The following is a 23,188-nucleotide window of genomic DNA, read 5'->3' as shown; positions in this document are numbered from 1 at the left end:
AGGCATTGCCTGGGGTGAATGTTTTCTGCGGTTGCAGTTTCTGTCCTCTGGTCCCTGTTCACATTCTATTGTCACGTTGTAAAAAGAGTGAACAGAAAAGGCTTTTCCCTCACAAATGCTGAGTGCAAATGCAGCATGTCGACAGGGAACACAACACTGTACCCTGTGCTTGGATTGTATTTCACTTAAAAGGCAGCTAAAATAAAAAGTTCAGACCTTGAAAAAAACATTGAGATCTCAGAGATAAAGATGTCAGAACAGCAGATGGCACAATCCACAATAACACTTCATTTGAAAGCAGCCTTTTCAAGTTCAGCCACACACAAACTGCACCTCCGCCCCATCAGTCTGGCCACCCCCATGATACGCCCCAACGCCACCCAGAAACGATATCGAAAATTGCAATATTTTCTTTGACGATATGACCACAAAAAAGTCTGATATCAGCCTCAGCCACAGACCAAAATGGAAACTTAATATGAAGAGGCGCAGACTGGTTGACAAGCAAGTCCTCAGCAGAGTAATAAAATAACTGGCAGTTGAGAAGCTCACCTCCATGTTCTTGTAGAGGAGGACTTTATCCCCGGAGACGACCACATACAGCTTGGAGCGCAGGCCCCTGAGCTCCAGGTACCCCTGCATCTCAGCGGCGCCGTGCAGGTGCTGACCGGAGAGATCCTTGTGGGTGTACTTCTGGTCCCTTATGGTCTCCTGTAGCACAGTCACCCATTCGGTGCGCTCAACTAAAATAAAATGAAAAACACACAGCACCAATTAGCAGTTAAAAATAGAGTTTTCAAAAGTAAATTACCCTTATCCAGGGGTGGCCAACACTGGTCCTGGTCCAAATCGTTAACTGTTTAATTAAGCGAGTTGTGGGTCTTAATCAGTAAAAATTTCTATGTTCAAGCTATCCAGTGATTTGATTAGAGAGACCTGCACAACCTGCAGGTTTCAGCTCTCGATTAACAGGGTTCCACTCTCCTTGCCCTAATCAAACAGTGTGATATCTTTTTAACATCAGCATAGTAATGGCCACAGACTCCACGTATAAATGTGATACTGTTACTACACGGTTTCCTTCCTTTTCTTGTAAAAATAGTGTAGTTGAGAAAGTACACCTTTCACAACAGGATGTACTACTTCATAGCTATCCAGGTTCCACCTTGCCAGCCAGGGATATGAAGTTCGATAACTCACAGTCACTGTCCGCCCTGAAGACGAAAGTCCTGTTGTGGGTGACCACTTCGAATTTCTGGTCTCCTACATTGGTGATGTTAGTAATGGAAGTCGTCGGTATGATTCGCTTTGAATACATATCCTACAGAATAGAAAATCACCAATTGAAATCAAGTCTTACAAGATAAACACTCTTTCAGTCATGTGCAGTTCAGACCTACGGAATAATTACTGTAGACATTCTCCCTCTTTTCAAAAGCAAACCTTTAAATATTTTTAGAATTCAAAAATGTGCTGCACCTTAAGTCGTAGATAAACAGGCAATTAAGAAATGGGTGTATGTGTTGGCAGGGTTAGGATTAGGTCAGAAAAGTGAAAAAAAATAAAAAATAAAAAAATATTTGAAGACAGAAATAAACCTGACCTTATCATTATCAAAGTATCTCAAGAAATCTGCATCAAGCTTCACCCAGCGCTTCTGGTAGATTAACGACCTGCAGAGGAACCAAACAACAAAACATGAAAAGGCCTCACAACAAAGCATTCACTCATCAGCACTAATTGAGGAGGGGAGGGGAATGCACATGGTATGAATACACTACCTCTGGGCTTGACATCTGATTTAACACTTTCACACAAGTGTCATCCACAACTATGTTTTCTGAGCACCAGTGTACAGATTCGGTTAGAAACAACTAAGCAACACTAATGGATACAGTCCTTCAAGGGAGAAAGAAAAGAAATAAATAAATAATGCATGTATGCTTTTAAAACAGGGATTTGTGTGTACACATTGGCCTTGAAATAGTAGCATATTCTTCATTAATTTTCTACCTTATCAATGGTTATGTAAATAATAATAGGAATAGTGTCTCTTCTCTTCTGAAGGTGTAGCTCACAAGTCAGTGTGGCTTATTTTTAAACAGCTCTGTGAGCTTTTAGCCCTGTCTTGCTAAAGTCTTGCTGTTCGGTGTTGCCACAGTCTCTAACTCAGTAGGTTTGTGACGTGTCAGAAAACCACAGAATTTGTATGTGAAGAAAACACGAAACCTCGGAAGTTCTCCAACAGCTGGTTAGGACAGCTATTTAAAGCAGATTCATTCTGAAGCTACATTTACTGAAAGGCTGAAAGCACATTGGCTGTGCTATTTGAACACCTAGCAGGGGAGCTCTGAGTATTTATTGAACGTCCACCAACTACTTACACGCTCAGAAGCATTACCGCCACTGGTTTTGCAGATGAAGAGAGAAAAACACCCTGAACAAAAAGGTAATGGCTCTTGAATACTAAGGTTCATAAGGTGCCAGTTTTGCCGTTTTTGCGCACAAAAGTGTTTGAAGACATACCAAGACATATCATCTTGCATCTACCTGATTTGGGTGCACTTTGTAGCAAGTCCTGCTTTTCTCTCATTGATATACCATTACATGTCTACCTAGAAAATACACAAAGTACACATACCCCTGGGGCGGGTTTTTGTCCAGCCAGCCCATCTTGATGACTGGAGTCAGCTGAGGTGCAGAGTTGCCTTCTTTTCCCAAGGCAGACTGTCTTTTCCCGATTGCAGGAAGGTAAACGCTATCCTTGAGGGTGCTAAGCCCATAATCCTGCCAGGATCCTCCACTAGACCCAGGGTTAAAAAACAAACCCCATCAGACAAGGACACTTCACTGCCTGACATTTCTCAAAGCAGGGGGGAATTTGGGTGAACTGCTAACTGGTTTGTTTCAGTAGTGTTCCGGTTATAAACTTACTGGCACCAACAGACCATGCACTGAAATGATGTGCTTACCATGAAACATTTCTGGGAATTTAAGTTCAGGGTGTTAAGCAACCAAGCAGTTAAATGGGGCTTCAGAGAGAGAGGACTAAAAACTGACTCTGTTCGCTTCCAGGAGGACAATGTTTGTGATGATGTTATAAAACACTACATCACTGTTGGGAAAGGCATTGGAACCTCGAACTTTCACAAAATCAACATGTTCAATTAAAAGCTAATTGAAAAAAGTGACTTCCAGATCTTAAGCCTAATATGGCAAAGAAATGTAACCATCATTGCCTGTGTTTTGCAAATTTAAAGAATAAAAATGATCAGCCAAAATGACTACAAAGAGTTTGCAAGTTGCAGCACAAAAGAAATGGAGCTCACTTGTTCGGGATGGTTTCATAGCTGTCATCATCATCATCATCAAGGATCTCATCGTCACTGTAGAGGCTACTGAAGTCGTCCTGCTAGACAAAAGGGCAGCTGGTCAGGTAAAAGGAGGAGTCTGTTCTTTTACTGGACCAGCACTTTAGATTACAATCTCTGACCTGGAATCTTACATCATCTCACATTGTTCAATCTAAAACAAAGTGGTGCAAAATCCCAAAGAGGAAACGAAGAACAGATGATCAGGATCACTTAAAACAGGTCACTTTAATATTTACCAATGAAGTCTAGGGACACTTGGTTGGAAAAGTAATGGGAACAGTTTCACCACCATGACAAAAGCAATGTTTTATTTCAGATATATTGCTCAAACGTCTCATAAGTATACAATTAGATTACTTGGTTTGCCTTTGCTTGTGGTCCCCGACAGCAGACAGATATAGCAGAATGGAGAACAAGAAGAAGGGGTAATGGGGCGAAATAGAATGGGGTAACATATATTGTTTCCAAGAACAAGCCTTCGGAGACTGACCTTGTCTGCCATGTCTAAGTGGTCAAACAAGTGGTTCTGTGTTGTATCTGGAACTTCATAGTCCTCTGCACAGTCTATGGAAATAGTTCCTGACAGGGAAGAAGAAGCAGCAAACATTGGTCTAGAGTTAAAACCTTAACATGGCAGACAAAGACAGCATTACTTTGAACATTCAGCTCACCCCACTTTCAATTACCGTCACCAACAGAGGAACAACACAACAGCACCAAAGTCCACGCGTTACTTGTATCCTCTGATTAGCAGAATGAGGAAGTGCCTGGATTGCAACTAAAATAGACACACAAGTAGCTTTTACACATCGATAGCGACTACTACATGAGGTGACCATTTAGAGAGGCATGCTTAAGACAACAGGAGACAACCGTTAATAGGTTTTTAGTTCCACGTCTGCTATATAATATACATGTTAATTAGATATAGGTTGATATAAAATTTATTCAAGTCTATACTAGAGAAGTATAGTTAAGTCAGGAAGTATATTACAGGAAGGGAAGTTGTCATAAGATGTGTGTGTGGAGTTTGTTAATAAAACCTGTCGTTAGTAATCAGTCTGCATTCAGCCGAATTATTATTAAAGGACGCATTTCATCACCGCTTCCAGACCCCAACTTTACATTACCAATCATATGGCTACTTTCCATTGTGTAATAATGCATATGGAATGTAAATGAACATATTTTCACAATAATAGAGTTTCCAGCTATCCGGACATAGTATAGGTCTGGCCCTGAAGACAAATCACTTCCCTGAGGAACTGATAGGACCGACATTTTTCTACTGTGCCCGTGTCCCTGCGTCTTACAGGGTTCCCTTCTGATTCTGCTGGTTAAGAACTCTCACTTTTTTACAGGAGGACAGTTTTCAGTCTGACCACAGTATTGTTTTCTCAGTTTATTTTTTCTTTCCCCCTGTAGTGTTCAAGTGATAAGGAACTTCAACTAAAGTGAAATATACCCAGGAATTCAAAAGAGGAAATACTGCCATTCTGCGTTCTAACACTGTGGAAGAATGAGGCCAAGTGTGCACTATTTAACATCATTATTCACCTTAAAAGTGTTAGTCTTAAAATTGTAAATAAACAAGATCGGGATTTCTATGGATAACAGTTCAGAGAGGTTTCTAAAGTACAAATTGCATATATATTGATTGTGCTCTTACATAAAAAAGCTGTTTGCAGTACAGCACAGATAAAAGGTTAAATCTAGATCTCTCATAACCCGTCTAATACAAATTGTGTTTACATAAAAGGACAGAACTAACAAGTACAAAGTCAGATTTAAGTACTTTTTTTTGTATTGCTATACTTAAAATGATCTTTTTAATGATCTGGTATTTTAATGCTTCCTGAACCATTTAAAAACTTACATCAGTATTTATAACCTAAAGAACATTTGTACATAAAGTATATTTTTAGCAGTATTCAGTCACCTCCCTTTTCATTTGCACAATTCAGCAGTTGCTTTTGGGCATATGCAGTGCGGAGTCGTACATGTCACATTGAACTGGTCTAGTTTGACACCTCCAATGCATGTGTAAAAATATACACTGATATATACTCCCTACACCATGGAGAAAAGGGAGTGGGTGCTTAAATGGTTTTAAGAGAATAGTAGTAGATGCAATAAAGGCAGATTAAATAGCTTTCTGAAATCAACAGTAGAACATCTAAAGATCCCATTTATAAGGTAATGTCAGTGTTGCCATATTAGCTACCACGTTCACAGTTAAAAGAATTAGAGAGTAACTATGAGGAAAAACTATTTGCCTATAGATAGGGCAAAGGAAAACAATGTAAAAAAAAAAGCAATAACCATCTTATAGTTCAATGGTAACTTAACAATTTTATGTACACAATATAAATACTACTTCTATTTTAGTTGTCACTTTCACCTAATTAATTGTAAACCCACAAAAGTCCTTCCAGAGATCTGGTGAATGAAAACTATTAAAATTAAAATTTCATTTAACACCATACATGTGAACAGTCAAAACAGTTAAGCACTTTTAAGGTAACTTAATCACCTTACCTGACCAACGTAATTTTATCTGGGGATGACCCACAAGACTTTTTATGAAATAGAGATAGCACAGCACTCACTGATAACAGGTACATGTGGGGCTTTCCTCTGTGGCAGAAGAGGCAGGGTAGGGGGCTGAGGCTGAGGCACAAGTTTGGTCCTGGGAGGAACGTCTGGTGCCTTTTCAACCTCAGGAGGGTCTTCAACTGGTGATTGGCTGGATCAAACAAAAGGAAAAACATAAAATATTTTTCAGCAGTAATTTCTGGAACTGAAGCCTTGCTCTTATGCAAACACAAAAGACTGTTTAGAAATTAAAGCCATGCTTGTGGAATCTCTTTTGCCCGTGTTTATGCAGTGTTGAGTGCTTCTGCTCTGTATCTTCTCTGTATCATGTTGCTGATTGAGTGACAGATAGAATGCAAAGGGAAAACTACATGTACATAAAACAAATAAACAAAACCCTATTGTTCAGATAAATAGTACAACTCCAAATGTCATGAAAAACAAAAAACAAAACACACACTTGGAATTCCTCAGTGCATCTTACCAATCCACTTTTCTGTGTACGGGGGGAGGTTATGGGAATTGAAAAGAGGGAAATCACAAGATCTCTGACTAGTTCTACATCAGTAAGAAGACAAGGACTATGGGGGTTATTGTACCAGGAAGGATAAAGATTAGCTTATCAACTATGATAAGATACTCTACCAGTGCCTGGAAATTGTGTATTTAACTGTATCCTCTACACATTCAGGTACCGACACATTGTCTAAAGCACATTGCGGTGTTTACCAATTAAGAGGAAATAATACAGATTAAAATAATCAAATCAAAAATGTCCTTCCTAGAGAAAGCTTTGGGGAATTCCAACAGATATGCTGGAATACAAGTGTATTTATTATTTAACTAAAGCACATACGAAGGCAGGGGAGGAGAAAAATCCCACCAGGAAAGAGTCCAGGTCAGGTGTTAGACCAGTCTTATTGACTTACACAGATCCTCATTTTTCATCCACATTCAAGTTCATGGCAATTAATCATTTCCAGATTGCTCAGCAGAACTCCTACAATATCCTAGTGTTCGCAAGTAAACAAAGGGAAGGGGTACAGGCTGAGTAAAGCACTATTATCTCCGATTTAAATGTAACAACAATCGTTAGGCTTGTTTTCTACATACAGTACTGAATGTGATTTTATATCCATATTGTCTCAAATATACTAGCTTCACTTCCAAAGATAAAAAGTCCCCTAAATAGAAAGTATGGCGAGGATAAGCTGGGTAAGAATTGGCAAAGGAGGAAATGTCCAAGCAGAAGTCAAAGAATATTGGCATTTCACATCCGCCCCCTGCAGTTGAGCAATTTGTCAACTACACCAGCACTATGGGCAGTATCCCATTTTGACATCTGTCCATTTGACACACACACACACACGCACGCACACACATACAGATGTTATATTGCTTATAGTAATTTTGTCTTGCATGTCCTGAACTCCTACAGTTGATAAACTTACCTTCTCCCTTCTTAAATTGTGAGCTCCTGTGATGTAGGTATGTTTCTGGACAGTAATAGACACATACAGTGGCAATAGCCTAACATCTTAACAGCATTTAGCTTTTACTTTCCAGGATGCATGACCTCACTTAAAGTACTTATCTGTGAAAATTGGAAGTTGTAAAATGTATTATACTTTGAATTGCTTTGTATAATGTATATTTGAATTTGTAATGTTTGATGCCTTGTACTGAACTGTATTATTATTAACAGGGAGTATTCACCCCTCATGGCCTCAATTTTAAAGTGATTAATTTGGCATCTTTGGCAGCAATTACAGCTGTGTGCTTGGGGGCACTGTCCTGCAAAAAGGTGAATCTCCCATTCTTAGGTCTGTTGTATACTAAAGCAAGTATTCCTCAAGAATTTACCTGAATTTAGCAAAGCATTCCCATGGCATGATGCTGGCACCACCAAGCTTCACAGTAGGGCTGGTGTTACCAGGGTGATGTGCCGTGCCAGACAACACTTTGCATTTAGGACAAACACTTTTTGTTTCAACGGAGCACAGAATTGTTTGCCACGTCTTTTGGAAAATTCCAAGTGGGATTTTTCCTACTTGCCATTCGAGTGGAGTACCTGAGCTAGTGCTGACACATGGACAGTTTCTCCCATCTCAGTCATGGAATGCTGTAGGTCTTTCAGAGTTGTCCCTGGCTACTTTGTGGCTTCCCTGACCAATGCTCTTCTTACCTGGCTGCTCAGTGTGGGAGGATGACCCCCAAATTGTTCCCCACATTAAAAGTGTGGAGTAGGTGGAGTAAATTAAAGGGATTTTGTTTTTAAATGCATCAACATTTCAGGTTGTAAGTTGAAGGTGAGTGAATACTTCCTTTAGCCACTGTACATTTATAAACATACATTTAAAACTCTCTGGCTAGAAACATATATATGAATCACAGGAGCTCACACTGTCTGCATGGAAAGGGTGAGTTTATCAGCTGCCGGAGTTCAGGAAGACATGAAGACAAGCAACACATTGTGAAACCTTTTTGCTGATCACCAAAGCAGAAGCGTTTAAGTGTATTTTTGTACAAGATCTTTGCCTGAGGTGCACAAGAGAGTCCACCCCCAGAACAATGTATGCATTCATAGCACGCAGTGTAACAGGTACACAGAATGATGAATAACAGTCTGATCAAGGAAATACTGAGTGTAAAAGCGAAAAGCGAGAGTAACAAAAAAATACTATGAATATAAATATATAGATTCATTTCCTACAGAAGGGTTCCCCATTTACTTCAGTGTACTGTGGGTTTCCGTTATTTGATGGCCAATTAGAACTGCAAATACTCAGTTCAATGGGTCTGTGTTCTAGACTTGCTCAGCTCTAGTAAAAAGTAAGTCTTTGCTTTTACCACTAAGAAGGTTCATAGCAGTAATGCACGTCTCTGTTAGCTTATCTGTTGTCATAGTGAAAAAATCTAGGTTTAGCTTTTAAAATACTTGAAAAAGTTTAGATTTTAATTTCCTATTTTTGCAGTTCTAGATTTACTTAGATTTACACAATTTACTTCAACATACCCACAAGATCAACATTAATAACAAAAGGCTGACACCTCACAATTTGAATCTCCTCTGAAAGAGACTGTCTGTAAAAGAGTTGTCATTAATCTAGTAAAACTGTTCTCTACTATTTCAAAATCAATCTTTGCGATTTACCGGTTTAAAATCAAAATCGATTTTAACTTACTATGTATTTAAAAGGCCAAGCTTACAAATTCTGAAGTCAATATTCAATTTATTCTGTGTACTTTCAACAAAGGATTTCTCTGTGAACTCTAATAACACAGTTAACATCTGACCACTCCTGTAAACCTTATGTGTCTGTGTTTTTCTAAAGAGCTGGACAGCTGGAAAAAGTAGGCCTATTAATTTGAAAAATACAATTCCCTGCTGCTGGTAAGTGTTGAAGCTAACTTGGCAGATTTCCAGTCATGTTCATGCAAGTGGGTTAATCTTTTGTATATTCTTACTGCACCAATTTTTAAATCAATATCATAATTCAAACGTTCGTTTTCAAAGATGTCAGGCCTACAAAACTTTTATATTCAGTGAAAGAGATAGGCCTAAATGCATGAATGTGCAGTGGTCAAATCAAGATTGTAATGGCTGCACAGTTTACAAGCTTGCAAACCCCTCACACTATGAAACTAACTACACTTCCCTGAAAATATTAACAGTTCCCATTGTCCATTTTTTTTCAAGCTGGAGATTGCATTAAGTGTCACAAAAACAAGGTTACTTCCTCCTGTACTTTAAAGAAAGGTTGGTACTTTTTTTTAGTTAGCCAAAATCCACAACCTTTGCACCTCTTCAGAATAAAATAATTGTTTTCACACCTTGAATGAGTATGTTAAAAAAAAATCAATTAAAGTGCAAGAATGGAGACTATTATGATCTATTGACGAAAGAGCAGTCTGCACTCAAAAAAATATGTATCAAATATTGTACATTGTAATAGTTCATAAACATACTGCGGCCATTAGCAACAAGTAAAAACAAATATGTTTCGCCCATAGGCTTCATCAGTGTTCATCATTAGACAAGAAAAAGCATCTTAAAATATTAAACATGTGGGAATCACAATAATAAGTTTTCAGCCATAATCAATCAAGGTCATGATAGACAAATTGCATCAATTCAAACATTTTTAAGTCATAATCGTTCATCAATGAGAGATTAGTTAACAACCATGATCGATTATACAAAATAGCAAGTGGAAACAAAACTGACAATTAGGCGCATACCATAGCTAATCCGATGATATGTCACAAGGGACTAAATATTACAGCATGCTGAAGAATCTGAGAAATCCCCCTAGACGAAATCGAATACCTGAGGTTTTACTCAAAATAGCCGTACAAATGACAGGTGCTTCGGTTAGTGATGATGCTCTAACTGATGTGAAATGAAGTAATTTCTTTATTTTTTTAACTATTTCAAGGCTATACCACAACATATAGGCCTATGCATGGTTATTTTGATTCAGCATACTTCCCTACGTTATAAGTTTAACAGGCCTGCAGGAGACCAACCATAATTTATTACTTTCCTAGACCATAAAGTGACAATACTGTGACTTTCTACAGTTAACTCTTGTCCCAAAATGAGCACAAACCCAAAGGAATCCACAGCCTTTGTTTCATGGCAGTTGCTTAGTTTCCCACGAGGCTCACTTCCAACTACACTGCTTGTTTTCTTTAAAAGAGTCTCAAATGTGCAGGAGGAAAGCAATCGTCATGTTGAAATGAGTCACAGTGCTGAGGCTACTATCAGACCAGAGATAAAGTGGTACAAATCTTAAGGAAGATGAGAAACAACAGTACAGCATACAAAGGTCAATCTGTCACTTGAAAGCCTGAAGGTTAAAAATCCAAAATAACTATAGGCCAACATTATAATAGACCTTGAGAGTCTGTCACTCTGAAGATTTCTTGATTTTGTCAAATAAAGACATTTGTTACCTCTGTGCTGCCATTAGAAAGGAATATTTGATATATTGTGGCCTTCATCTATGTATATTGAAAGGTAACCAGATACCGTAGATACTGCAGTGACAAATCCCTGGTGTCCAGGGCTTTCAGCTGAGTTAGCCAACTCCAGTGTCAGATCAGTCAAAAAGAGGAAGGTTCTTACAAGATGAAAAATAAAGCACAGTCCAGACATAACAATTTAAAAATAACATTCAGCACAGTACTATTAATATTAAATTTAAAACATAAATGCATGCCTGTGACAAACACACACCCCATTGAATTGAAGAATTCATCACCTAGTCACACTCGCAGAATGAAGGCCTGCCTGTGGCAGTCTAGCTCAGTCTCGTTGTAGGTCTGGCGATGGAATAGCCTCATAACAATGTGGCAATTCGAAGAGAGAACCGAGAGACAAATTAAAGGGATGTGCTAAGCAACATGGAGCCAAAAACAGTCAATCAGATGTTTGGTTACGGGGATGAACCAGAATCCAATCAGTTACCTATTATGTGAATTACCATGAAGCCTGAGCCTGTTTTTAGGGATTTAAAGACCTACATATTAGAACATTTTCTGTACACTTAAATCATCAAATGCTGCTCTCTTACTCCAGCACATTAAAATCCACAGGAGGAAAAATAGGGTTAGGAGAGAGTTTGTACCCCTTCCCTTTAAAATTTCACTGTTGTTTAACACCTCATGTGTTCCACATATAGCATAATACATTGTTTACTATTTCTGTACTCTCGAAAGTAATTAAAATATGTAATTAGAGTCTCCACAAGAAATACTATTTTATATAAATGTACAATATTTGTAGCTTTACATGCCTTCATAGGACAGTGTTAAAAACATACCTACCGGCAATGAAAAACACTGATGAACAAAATAAAACAGAGTAGAAACAAACAACATTTAGTACAACAGCAGCTTACGATGTCTCAAGCTAGCAATACTTAACTCGTTTAACTGTATCCAAAAACCCACTCTCAGTCTAGGTTGATACCACTGTTAAAATTATGGTTCACTCAGCAAACCCACAACACAACCTTTGCATCTTTAAAAGGAGGGATATTTTGCATTCAAATTATTGAAAATGTAACACTGCATTTAACGTTAAAGAGTGTTTTGTTTGGGATTTTGGTCCAACTGATCTCAACATTTTATTTTGTTTTGTATTCTGACAACACTGACGGCCTCAGAGCTTGGCACAAATACCTAATTAAATCCTGCACAGTTTCACACAGATCCAACACCAAGTGCAAACAAACTCCACAGCAAGAAACTGCAAGGGATACAGCTGCAGCGGTGAAACCAAGAGCAGAGGCGGCCCTGTGTTTTAGGCTAACAGGCTTTGCAGAACTGTTCTCAGTTTTCTGCTAAAATGTTGTCGCACTGCCCTTCTTTCTTTATGTCCCTCGCTGCTTTGGCGAAATAACAAAAAGGAACTGTGGAGAAAAAGTCTAGAAACATTTAATCACAAGGAGGTAGCAAATACATTCCTGTACATTGTGAGATAGGAATCCTATAAAACCAATATCAAGTGCAATTTCCACAGAAATCTGGCAGTTATTAAAGGAGAAGTCAGAAACATCATTAGACGAGCAATACTTTTAGACACAGAGTTCTGTTTAAACAGCAGACAAGAAGAAGCCTCACACTTACCCGTCTAGACATGTTCAACAGATGCATTCTTGCTGCCCAAATAAATACGTATGTGTGTGGATATAAAGATGTAGATATTTAGCTCTTTAAACCATTAAAAAACAAATAAGTGAAGGTTAAATGGTAACAGAGAACAATGAGGAAGCTAAATGTACTTTTGGAAGTACACTCAGCTAAGCTCAGTGTTTCTTTTCAGTAACTTCCTGTATCGCTCTCTCTCTCTCTCTCTCTCTCTCTCTCTCTCTCTCTCTCTCTCTCGGTTTGGTTGTGCCTTCAGAACCCAAAAAAGAAAAAACAGAAGGGGAAAGACTATGCGAGAAAAGGCTACCCATAATTCACCTGTGGAGTTTATCTGATGCTCTTTGAAGGTGCTCTTCATTCCGCAGACTATGGGCTACACTGCAGGCTATTTGAAATGTTCAGAGAAGGAAGCTTTAGTTTTTCAATTCTGATTAAACACATTCCCTACCTTTACTGTTAAAATGGATGGGTCTCTTATTTCGTAGTACTGAAATGGCAAAGTCGTAGAACAAATATGCATATAACTGCAATGTATTGGGTCACAAAATCTGGCTTTAATGCAGAAGGCGGAGAGACCATTGTGACTATGTTCTGTTTTGGTTGGGAGCTTCAGTTGCTTCTCTATTGACGTAGGAGTGTTGATTCATTGCAGTAGCAGTGGTATCAGCAGAGCAAGGCACAGGTAAGAGTTAAAACCACACAACAGGTTTATGAAAAGGTCAAGAACAAATACTGAACATAAGCAGGAATTATGTGGCTACTAATTATGTGAAAAACTACTCTACACAAGAAAAAAGGTAACTTATTATCTTATGGATATTTCTATACATTTTTTATTCAGAATCCCAATCAACAACAAACCAATTGGTCATATCGCCCCAACATAATCTAATTTAAAATGAAATCTACATTGTTTTTCAATCATTAATACCAAAAGACTGTTGATAATCACTACACACATACTGAAATATTGGGAATGTGATGAACTACAATGACTTCACCATTCTCAAGCAAACATGTTGAAACTAAAACAAGCTTAGTGGGAGGAATTACTTTACAAAACAGATTTAGATGTCTACATGATTGTTTCCTTTATGTTTCACAGGTTTCTTGATCAAAAACTTTTGGACAAACACACAGGTCCTTTGGATACTTCAAACTGCTGTGGCTAAATAAGCTGCTGTTGCTTAATTACCCTCCATCCCACATCGCAAATCCTACAAGTGAACTTTCTCTGTACATTAGACATCTAGACATCCATCCATTTCATTTAAAGCTCTGTGCATTGGGTCTTGTTTCCCCTTGTAATATGTTCATCCCACCAAACTGTCAACAAGAATCAGTAATAAGAGGGGGGCCGGGGGGCGGGTGTAATTTACTACCAATGCAATTAAGTCAGCACAGGGATGGAAGTGACATCATACAAGCTGTGTGAGAAAACACTGACATCTAGTGACCATGTTGCCTCCTAGCAAAGATCTGAAAATGTGACATCGTTAAAGGAAAAGTGGAAGTACTGTGTTTCAGAAACCGGTCACCCTTAAGCTCAGTCTCTGGAGATCTTAGAAGAGAATGCTTGGGTAGTATTTGGCTGGGATGCGAGGTACAGGGAAATGCTGGTGGAACTGGTGTTCTTGTATCATTAGGTGGTACTCCTGCCAGTGGACTAGCAGATGTGCTTTGGGGTCCCTCGGGGTGAAAGACACTTTAGGATGATGATGATGATTATTTTTAAGGGCAGCAGTGTGGAGTAGCGGTCAGGACTCTGGACTCCTGAGCAGAGGGTCGCTGTCTCAATACAACATGGGGGACAAAGTGGTGTACACTTGAGGAAGGACCTTCACCTAGATTGCTCTATAATGTGCTGTATTGTAATAATTGTAAGTTTCCCAGGATAAGTGCGTCTGTTAAGAAGTATCATATTCTTATTAGTATACCCAAAACAAAGTGCTAGACTATTATACTTCCCCTAATTGTTCTGTCTAACCTATTTTCCACTCCACCATCATAACATATGTAACATGAAGACTCACGGGACTTCCAGTCAGAAGCCAAGCAGCTGGCTGGGCAAAAACTGATGAAAACACCCAAAACACCAGACCACAGACAGTCAGCCAAGTGCAAAGAGGAAGAGGACACCATAACACGCTAAATATAGCATTTTTAAATCTTGCAAATGACTGAATAATCAGCTAAATTCAGAATCTCGCGTAAGACGTTTCCTTAATAAATTCCACCCACAGATCCAAGGCTTCTGTAGAAAAAAAACGTCAGGGTGACTTGTCCCTTTTTGTCATCATAACTCCAAATGATCGTTCGATGGCATCTGCACCAATTATCTCTACGATTTCAGGTCATTTACAGGAAGAGAACAATGCAGACATATCCATTTCACTTCCAACAGAGGAAGGCCAGAACTTGAACCCCTTGATGTCAACATTGTGCCAATACGGTGTTCAATATCACAGGGGCCAAAGACAAGTTCATTAACTACTATGGTACTATGGAACTAAGTCATGGTTGGTTTTGTGAGGAGAGGTATCTGATAGTTATTCAACTGCAACACAGTAGTGCTACAAAACAGTGCAATGAACACTTATTGCTCCCAGTGGCCCCCCGTCTTACCGAGCTCTGGATATAGGTTGATGAATAGGTTTGGGGCCTCGGTTAATTCAGACTTCTAGACCTTTTCTTCACTTGTGCACCAGGCTCTCCCTCATGGAGAATGCAAGAATGTTTAAAGTCTAAGGAATGACACCTCATGACAGTAAATAGGTATAACATTGAAATTGGCGTACAATTCAAGATGATGTGACTGTTTCTGAAATGAAGTATTAAAATTCTAATACATCTCTGAAATAAGCAAACATTTGCAGCATTTAAACAATTCAGAGAAGAAACCCTTGAAAGAAATCACTTACTTACTAGATAGGGGCACCTGCCAAGAAATAAATCAATAAATAATACTTAAGTCAGTCAACGCTTTTCATGACTTTCGGCACTAGAGGGCGCAGCTGTTAAAGCACACACAATTGGGCTGACACCAACGAGAACACCACTTTGTGCATTTCTTGACACGTGTCACAGTTCCTCTGTTGCTTATTTTGTTCAAATAGTTCTTTGTGATGAGTCTTGATGAATTCAGTTCTCATCTCTTCTTACACTCCCTTCAGACCACGCTGGTCTTCCTGTGCTGGACCCACTTCCCACTCCTTTTCCACCCTCCACCCTCATAGAGGAACGACCTACCCGCCGAGGTCAGGACCGCACAGTCCCCCAACCATCGTGTGTCTGCTCGGGACACACTTGCTCAGACTGTACCTGTAATACTGCAGCCTAATCTCCTAATAGCGCAGCACTAAACTATGCTCCCCGTTTATTTTTAGTACTATTACTGTAACTTCTCTAATGCCTACTCCACCCCTTAGCACATACCAGGAACATAACTCTAATAGTAATAACAGTATAATGTTTGTACTTATCACTTTTGTACTAGGATGTACGCAATTGTATTTTTTACTGACTGTATTTACAGCACTTCGTAATGTTTTGAAAATGTTTCTTGCGAAAACGTTGCATCTCCTAAATAATAAATAATAGTACTGATAATAATTCTACCCTACTTTTTCTACCCACTGACAACTTATAATATTACTACAGCCCACCTTTGTAATTTGTGGTTTCCTCAACACTCGTACAGTAAACCCGCATTAAATCCCCACACTAGTTTAATCTCCTTAGATGCACTGAGCTGCAGCCAAAGAGTTCATGTTTTATAGGATGGAATAAACTAATTAAGTTATAACTGAACACATTCATTAAGGTTAAGACCAGATTTTAAACAGAACAATAATAATATGATGAAGCCCTCAGGAGGGGTGGATTGTGAATGAACTAACCCGTTTTCTCTGCATTCCCTCGATACCTCTTGAGGAGTACTGAAGCTGCACTCACCTCATCGTTGGAGAGGTCTGGGGCGTGATGACTCTCGGCGGCGGTACTGGAGGGCGTCTGGGAAGTGGCGGGGGGTTCTGGGGCTCCTTCGTGGCAGACATGGCATATCGTTTCGCTGGCAGTGGTGGCACGGGTTTGTCAATCTGAGCCGGGGAGCAGCACTGCTCGGAGAGGAGGACTGGTTCGGACACCGGGGAAGGGGAGCACTTATTAGGCAGCAGGGGGTGCTGCTGCTGTTCTGGAGCGGCCGGTCTCAGGGCCAGAGTGTCCGGGCGAGGGCAAGGAGCGGGAGTCACCGCAGGCGTAAATTTGACAGGGGGCCGATTCAGGGTCACCCGCGGAGGTATAGGAGGAGGGGTCTTTTCCAGGGGGGTGCATTTGCCAGGTTTGGGGCTCCCACACTCCGGTAGGTCTTCCTGGGGGTTGTTCTTGGCTTTCTGGTTGCGGTAGACGTTCCTCGGCTTGGGGAGAGGTCTGTCGGCTTCTTGCGCCTCCGAGAAGATCTTCTGCAGGCTGGCCAGGATGCGTCTCTGGTGGCCTGGGAGGAGCACGCCCACCTGCTCGAGGTCCCGGTGCGTCAGCCCACGGCAGCCGGAAATGTAATCGTACCCGACTCCTACAAAAGCGTCCACATACTGCTCCAGATGCAGCGCCGTGAGCCACTCCAAGACGGAGAGAGACGTGCTCTCCGAGCTCATGGCGGAGACCGGCGAGCACGAGAGGGCTCTTGTGTTGGATATCGGCTGATCAGTTCATGGCTCCTCTCCAAATCGCCTCCAGCCCTTAGACTGCAATCAAATCTAGGAGAAAGCAAAGATGGAAATGATAAGAACAGACCTTAAAGCTATACAAAATACAAAACCCTTATCAAAATCAACAGAGACAGGTTTTCCAGCCGCTCATCAGGCTGATAGAGTTCATGAAAAACAGGAGGTTATTCAGGACCAGTTTAATAATAATATTGTTATTGATTTCAGAGCAGAAGCTTTTAAATCAGGGCAACTTAGTACAATAACAGCAGCAAATCACAAAATACAAACTAAGACCTAACTGCAGTAAAATAAAGTAAGAAGAGTTACACAATAGAATGCAAGATTCTCTTTAGGGGTTATTCAAGTAACAGCAGAAATGTGCTATAGGATACATCAGTGCTACAAGCAGTGGATCAAAGCAGGAATGGTACAGATACTTTACAATAAGGAATTTAAAGTGGAAAAATAAGTGTAGATACAAGTAGTATCAAGACGGGCAGCAGGCAAGTGCAAGTTGAGTGGTAAAAGGGGACGGTTGATTCATTACACAACAGCCTACACAGGTGTCTTACACAAGAGACAATGCATTCAAGATAAGATTTTCGCGCAACACATCCAGATACTATATTTAGATTTTTACAACAAAGCTGCACTTTTAGTTATTTTAGTAAAGATGTATCCAAGGTCAAGATGTCGGGTAACACACTTCGATAAGTTCCTGTGGTGCATGGCTTACAGTGTCACGTCTCTGGATTATAAGGATGTATCGGTATCTCTCACTTTTCCCATTTTGTACTTTGTTTTGATAAATGAGGAAGTCCACAACTACGTGACCCAGTGTTCAGGAAAGCAATACGTTTGGCGTGTTTATTGCTTCTTCCTTTCGAAAGCGGTGCAATTATTACACTGTGCGTTATGTACAAATCTGACTTGGAGTTCGTTTTTTTTTTACATCTTGCAGAAGATAAACTGTTTTAAGCTTTTTGTTGCTTACCTCTTTTCCAAACAATGTCAACATTCACCTTACCTACATTACAAACAAATACTCCACACATTAATAAAGGCTTATCAAAGATATTCTAACAAAGCAAAAATCCAAAGGCAATTCTGACCACTGCTGTATTTAACTCCCTGACAGAAGCAAGCGAGCTATATGTCTTCCAGGGGATATGCATGAAGTACTTCCTACTGTATGTTAACACAAAACAAGATGAATGAATCCCCAAACAGACACAAGCAATGCAGCATGGTTTGGAATGAGAGTCGCTGGGGCCTGAGAGGGCAGAATGGGTTACAGCCATCTTGCTTTGACAGTATAGCACATTTCCAAGAGCAATTGGAAAAGCCTCCAGCCAAAGCTAGTATTGTAGAAGAGTTCACGTGATATTTAGGGGTTGAATTTTGTGCCCATAATGGTTGTGCATGCCTGCATTGTTGGATATGGAAAAACTAGTCCAGAGACAGCTACCTAAAGTGACACTGTCAATAAGGCTGATGGTGTAGCAGACACCCTATTTAATACTCGATGGTGCACAGCTGTATTTCACCCCAGAGCAGGAGAAACGTTGCTGGCTCTGGTGAGGTTATGAGCATTGTGTTCATACATGACAACTTAGGAGGAGACACACGTGAGGGAGAGGTTAGAGTTTATCATTTCCATACAGCTCTGGTTTCACGGAACCGAAATGCGATCCTTGATTTACCTGAACTGACTGGATGCTTCTCATGTCTGAGACTTTCCCTGCAGTTGCGTTTAGTGTTATTATTTTAATAATTATTTTTCAGTTCAATACACAAAAAGGCCTTCCAGCAGCATGTCAAGTTGCTTTTGACCTCTGAACTTTGAACTCTACCCTCTTAGGAACATTTTGCATTGGAAAGTGAAAGGTTTGCTCAACATGGTCTAAATTTACTCAGTCATGGTTCTTCTGCCTTGGTAATGATGATGTCATAAGAACAGTAGTCTTCTAAACACAACTGGTGGACAAATATTGCAACATAAAAACTGATTTTAACTTTTAAAAAGCCATTGACATGATTCCATACAGAACTACAGTTGTTATGCACAGATCTTTGAAAACGGAGCATTTAGGAGACACAGATATTAATTACAAAACACTTAAGAACTGTTTCAGTGGATCCGGAAATAAAGATAGGTCAAACGGACACATTTATTAATCTCCAAATCTTACTGAAATTCTATATGGGTATTTGTTTATATATTTCTTTTTAACTCTGCTGCCTTTTTTGAGTAGTTCTCTACATGTAAATGAAGAGCCAGACCACAACAGGAAATCACAAGATGAAAAGTATGGCCTTAAAAATGTAAGATCAATGAAAGGATTTTAACCACAGGAAAATAAGCCTTGGACACCTCCATCAATAAGACCTGAAGTGTTAAAATGCAGATGTGACGAGTACATTTCAGTTACCCATTACTCACCACAGTACACAGAGTCCGGCAGTTGCTAAACATGCATCACTTAAACAGATTCTTTCCTTTACCTTCTGGGCAGTTACTTTATCATGCTGAAAGTGTAGTTATACATATTCTATATAAATATAGAAAGGAGTTCACAACAGAAGATACGATTCCTGTACAGGGGTTTTAAAATAATGAAGGGTATAACAAGATGTATGCTTATTCAGGGTCAACACTCGTCTTCTAGACAACATCCTGTGCTACCCACCACACTCAAGAGATTGTGCTATTGCTTGTTGTCAGCCAAAATAGAAATGGGTTATTAGGAACTAGATCTAAAACAGATGGACAATGTGTGAAATTACTTTTTCTTGTAGTGTTGCCCTCGTCTATGTCGAACAAAATTGAAACAAAATGTGCAAGAAGAGACATTTAGATCAAGTTCAATTGCCACTGTTCATGGTGTTACCCATACAAATCACTAACAACATAGGTCATAATTCCTTGCAATACAGTACGACGCACAAACAATGGGTGAACAGCAAACTATTATATTTGTTTTTGTAACACTGCCTTATTTCAAAGAAAGAAGTGGTGACGGAACTAGCTTAGGTGACTGATACTACACCTTTGGCAGAGGAACTGAAATTGAGACAAATTGACCCTAGATACCTTTACGTTATGCACAGGTTGCCAAATAATACACACTTGTGGCAAAAACTGCACCAAAATAAGCAAATGTAAGAAACACAAACTGCTTCCAGACATGCTTTAAAGTGTATTCCAACACTTCTGAGTGAGGATGAATTGGGGTGGGGGGTTGACCTTTTCACCTGCTCTGACCTTCTCTATATATTATAAATGCCAAACCACTCACAGGTCTTCTCAACTACATGAGGGGAATAAGGGAAAGCTGAGCAAGAGAAAAACCCATATATTATTATTATTAATAATAATAATAATAATATTATCATCATTATTATTATTATTTTTTTTATTTCTTGGCAGACGCCCTTATCCAGGGCGACTTACAACATAAGTGCAAACAAAGTGCAAAAATACAGAGAAGTACAAGGCATCAATCATTACAAATTCAATTTGGCTAAAACAGCAATTCAAAATACATTTTACAAATTCCAATTTACAATTGACACAAGTAAATATAGCCTTAAAAAAATTAATTCTTAATTCTGCCAGCACACACTCTTCAGTGTCACTCAAAATACCACTGTCCCTTCAGTTTTGGAGTATGCTTACCAAAAAAGCACCCAGGAAATAATCTAACCTAAGCATTTGAAACCAATGACTAAACACACCAGTACTATTACATTCCATACCTCCTACAGAATGTATTCTCTAACTTTAATCAAGCAAAGCAAAAGCAGGGCTCAAATTAGGCTTTCAGGATTTCCAGGGTTGTTAAAACGATCAAGACCTCCCAAAACAAAAAAAAGTGTTAAGTAATTAGGGAAACTTCTTTTGCATTACAAACATGTTCAATGTTTTCAACATCCAGGCAGGAAAGCCCAAGTGCAGTACAGTAGAGTTACATTATTGAAGAAAAACCCTGTATACACCTTATTACGCTGCTTTACATAAAGAAGTTCCCATTTTGCTTAATTAAAAGAGAGGCTTGCAAACACTGATTTTGTTTTATTCCACACATTTTAGGAAGCTTTTGCATGTGGACCAAACTTAGTAATGCTTTAGTTTAAGTGGACCAATTTAATATTATATAGATATAAAAATGATAATCTCTTAACAATCAACTAATTGGAAAATAGATAAATCAACAGAATGTCAGTGTACTACCTGCCTATACCAAGAACATTGTCAACATGAAAAAAAAGTTAAAAAAAAACCCGGCCATCTAAAGTGGAGATATCAAACCCATAAGCCAAATTGGAGTAAATGTAGATCTCCTCAGTTTAGATGATGTTTTTTCCTGGACATTGAGAACATTTTTCGTAGAGATAGAATTTCTATCGAACTTCAATGAATTTATCAAGTAGTTGAATGTTCATAGATTTTCAATTGTAAATCTTTAATATTAAAATCGGGCCACGCATTCTAAAACATTACTCAAAACTTCAAGAAATCTATGGGGGGGGAGGGGGGAGAATACTATAGAACACAAATCAACATGTTTCTAAGAGGAGGAGGGGAGGACATTTAGAAGAATAAAATACTTGGAAAACATAACTACTGATTTTAGGAACCACATGCAATGCTATAGATTTACAATAAAGGCTCCATTGTGTGTTACAGATATTGAGCTATAAATAGTTTATTATTCATGGCTGTTTGAGTCACAGCGTTTGTCACTTGATGGTGTTTCACTCACAAGATGATCCTGATGACAGAAGTGGATTAAACAATAAAGGTTTTGAGGAATAGGCATCTGCAGAGGGATACTTGACCAGAAATCGGTGTGTCATGCAGACGCGTGCTTCATATGGTTGGAAAAGTGGCTTTTTTTCTCTTTTTTTTTTTTTTCTTAATCTCTAGGAAAAACAGCATTTCACCAGAGTTTCCAGACTTGTGTGGCCTTGTGCAGTGCGGTACCAAGGTGATTAATGTCAAAACTAAAAGCAAACACACATCACTGTTACAAGATGGACAGATAAGTCCTTAATCAGTTTCAGTTTTTTTCGTCTCCTCAGTGCATGTGTCCAAAATGTATTTAATATGAATTGGAACCTATACCACTGTGGCCTTTAAGATCCTAAACTGCCCTCCGCAAACCTGCCCGATAGTGAAGACTTTTGTTAAATTAACAAATTAAGTAAATTTAGAAATCTGTCCGGGTGATTGCACATAGCATGTTGTTCCTCTTCTGCTAGTGTTGTGTGCGTCATTACATTTTTAATTATTTTCCAATCAATATGGAGTCACAATGGTGAAAGCAGTATGGGACTCAGAATTGAAAAGTTCAACGAAAGCAAAATTGAGAAACTTTGAAACGGGTACGCATTCACCAATCAATAACACAGATAATCCACCCATATAAAATCATCTCTGTTGCAGACATGTTCCACACAGCACTTATGGATTTGTAAATGATTTTTATTTAAAAACTCAGAGGAGATATAAACATATCAATAAACTGAATAGAAGAGAAAAAGCTGAGAAGGGGACTTACTCTGTTTCTTATCAGAGACATTATTGATGAATGCGGTCTCACAATGAAGCACTCCGGATTTCAAATGCAATCCTAATCACTCCTTCTGATCTCACACCCAGAACTTTTAATAGAATACTAAACCATGATTGACATTAACAACGAGACAAGTAAAGGTCTCCTGTTTGACACGAGTTTAGGCTGATTTGAATTCGGCGTCCCCTACAGGGAACAGGGTTGGTTTGGCTTGAGGCTAGTGTTTCCTCTGTGGCAACAATGACCACTACAAGTTGCAGGTGTCTCTGAGATTTAA

The 23,188-nt window shown here is 39.2% G+C and overlaps 1 protein-coding gene across 6 annotated transcripts in view; it reads right to left on the bottom strand.

Annotated features, from left to right (window-relative positions):
- Window positions 1-23,188, bottom strand: part of arap1 (ArfGAP with RhoGAP domain, ankyrin repeat and PH domain 1) — a 71,288-nt gene that overhangs the window by 33,655 nt on the left and 14,445 nt on the right. For 4 of the 6 annotated variants that reach the window (XM_066699226.1, XM_066699230.1, XM_066699229.1 and 1 more), the window contains exons 2-9: window positions 16,581-17,380; window positions 5,984-6,120; window positions 3,865-3,953; window positions 3,330-3,412; window positions 2,642-2,803; window positions 1,604-1,673; window positions 1,201-1,321; window positions 553-743 (exon numbers count right to left, since the gene is read on the bottom strand). In XM_066699226.1, the coding sequence (XP_066555323.1) occupies window positions 553-743; window positions 1,201-1,321; window positions 1,604-1,673; window positions 2,642-2,803; window positions 3,330-3,412; window positions 3,865-3,953; window positions 5,984-6,120; window positions 16,581-17,278 (1,551 nt within the window). In that variant the 5' untranslated portion in view covers window positions 17,279-17,380. Of the gene's footprint in view, window positions 1-552; window positions 744-1,200; window positions 1,322-1,603; window positions 1,674-2,641; window positions 2,804-3,329; window positions 3,413-3,864; window positions 3,954-5,983; window positions 6,121-12,605; window positions 12,817-16,580; window positions 17,381-23,188 lie in introns of those variants that run through there. The other 2 variants (XM_066699228.1, XM_066699231.1) reach the window with 2 other exon arrangements.

This window comes from Amia ocellicauda, chromosome 3, assembly GCF_036373705.1.
Source record: "Amia ocellicauda isolate fAmiCal2 chromosome 3, fAmiCal2.hap1, whole genome shotgun sequence".
Classification (NCBI taxonomy): domain Eukaryota; kingdom Metazoa; phylum Chordata; class Actinopteri; order Amiiformes; family Amiidae; genus Amia; species Amia ocellicauda.
Note: the sequence above shows the minus strand (reverse complement) of the source record. Positions and strands in the feature narration are given on the sequence as shown.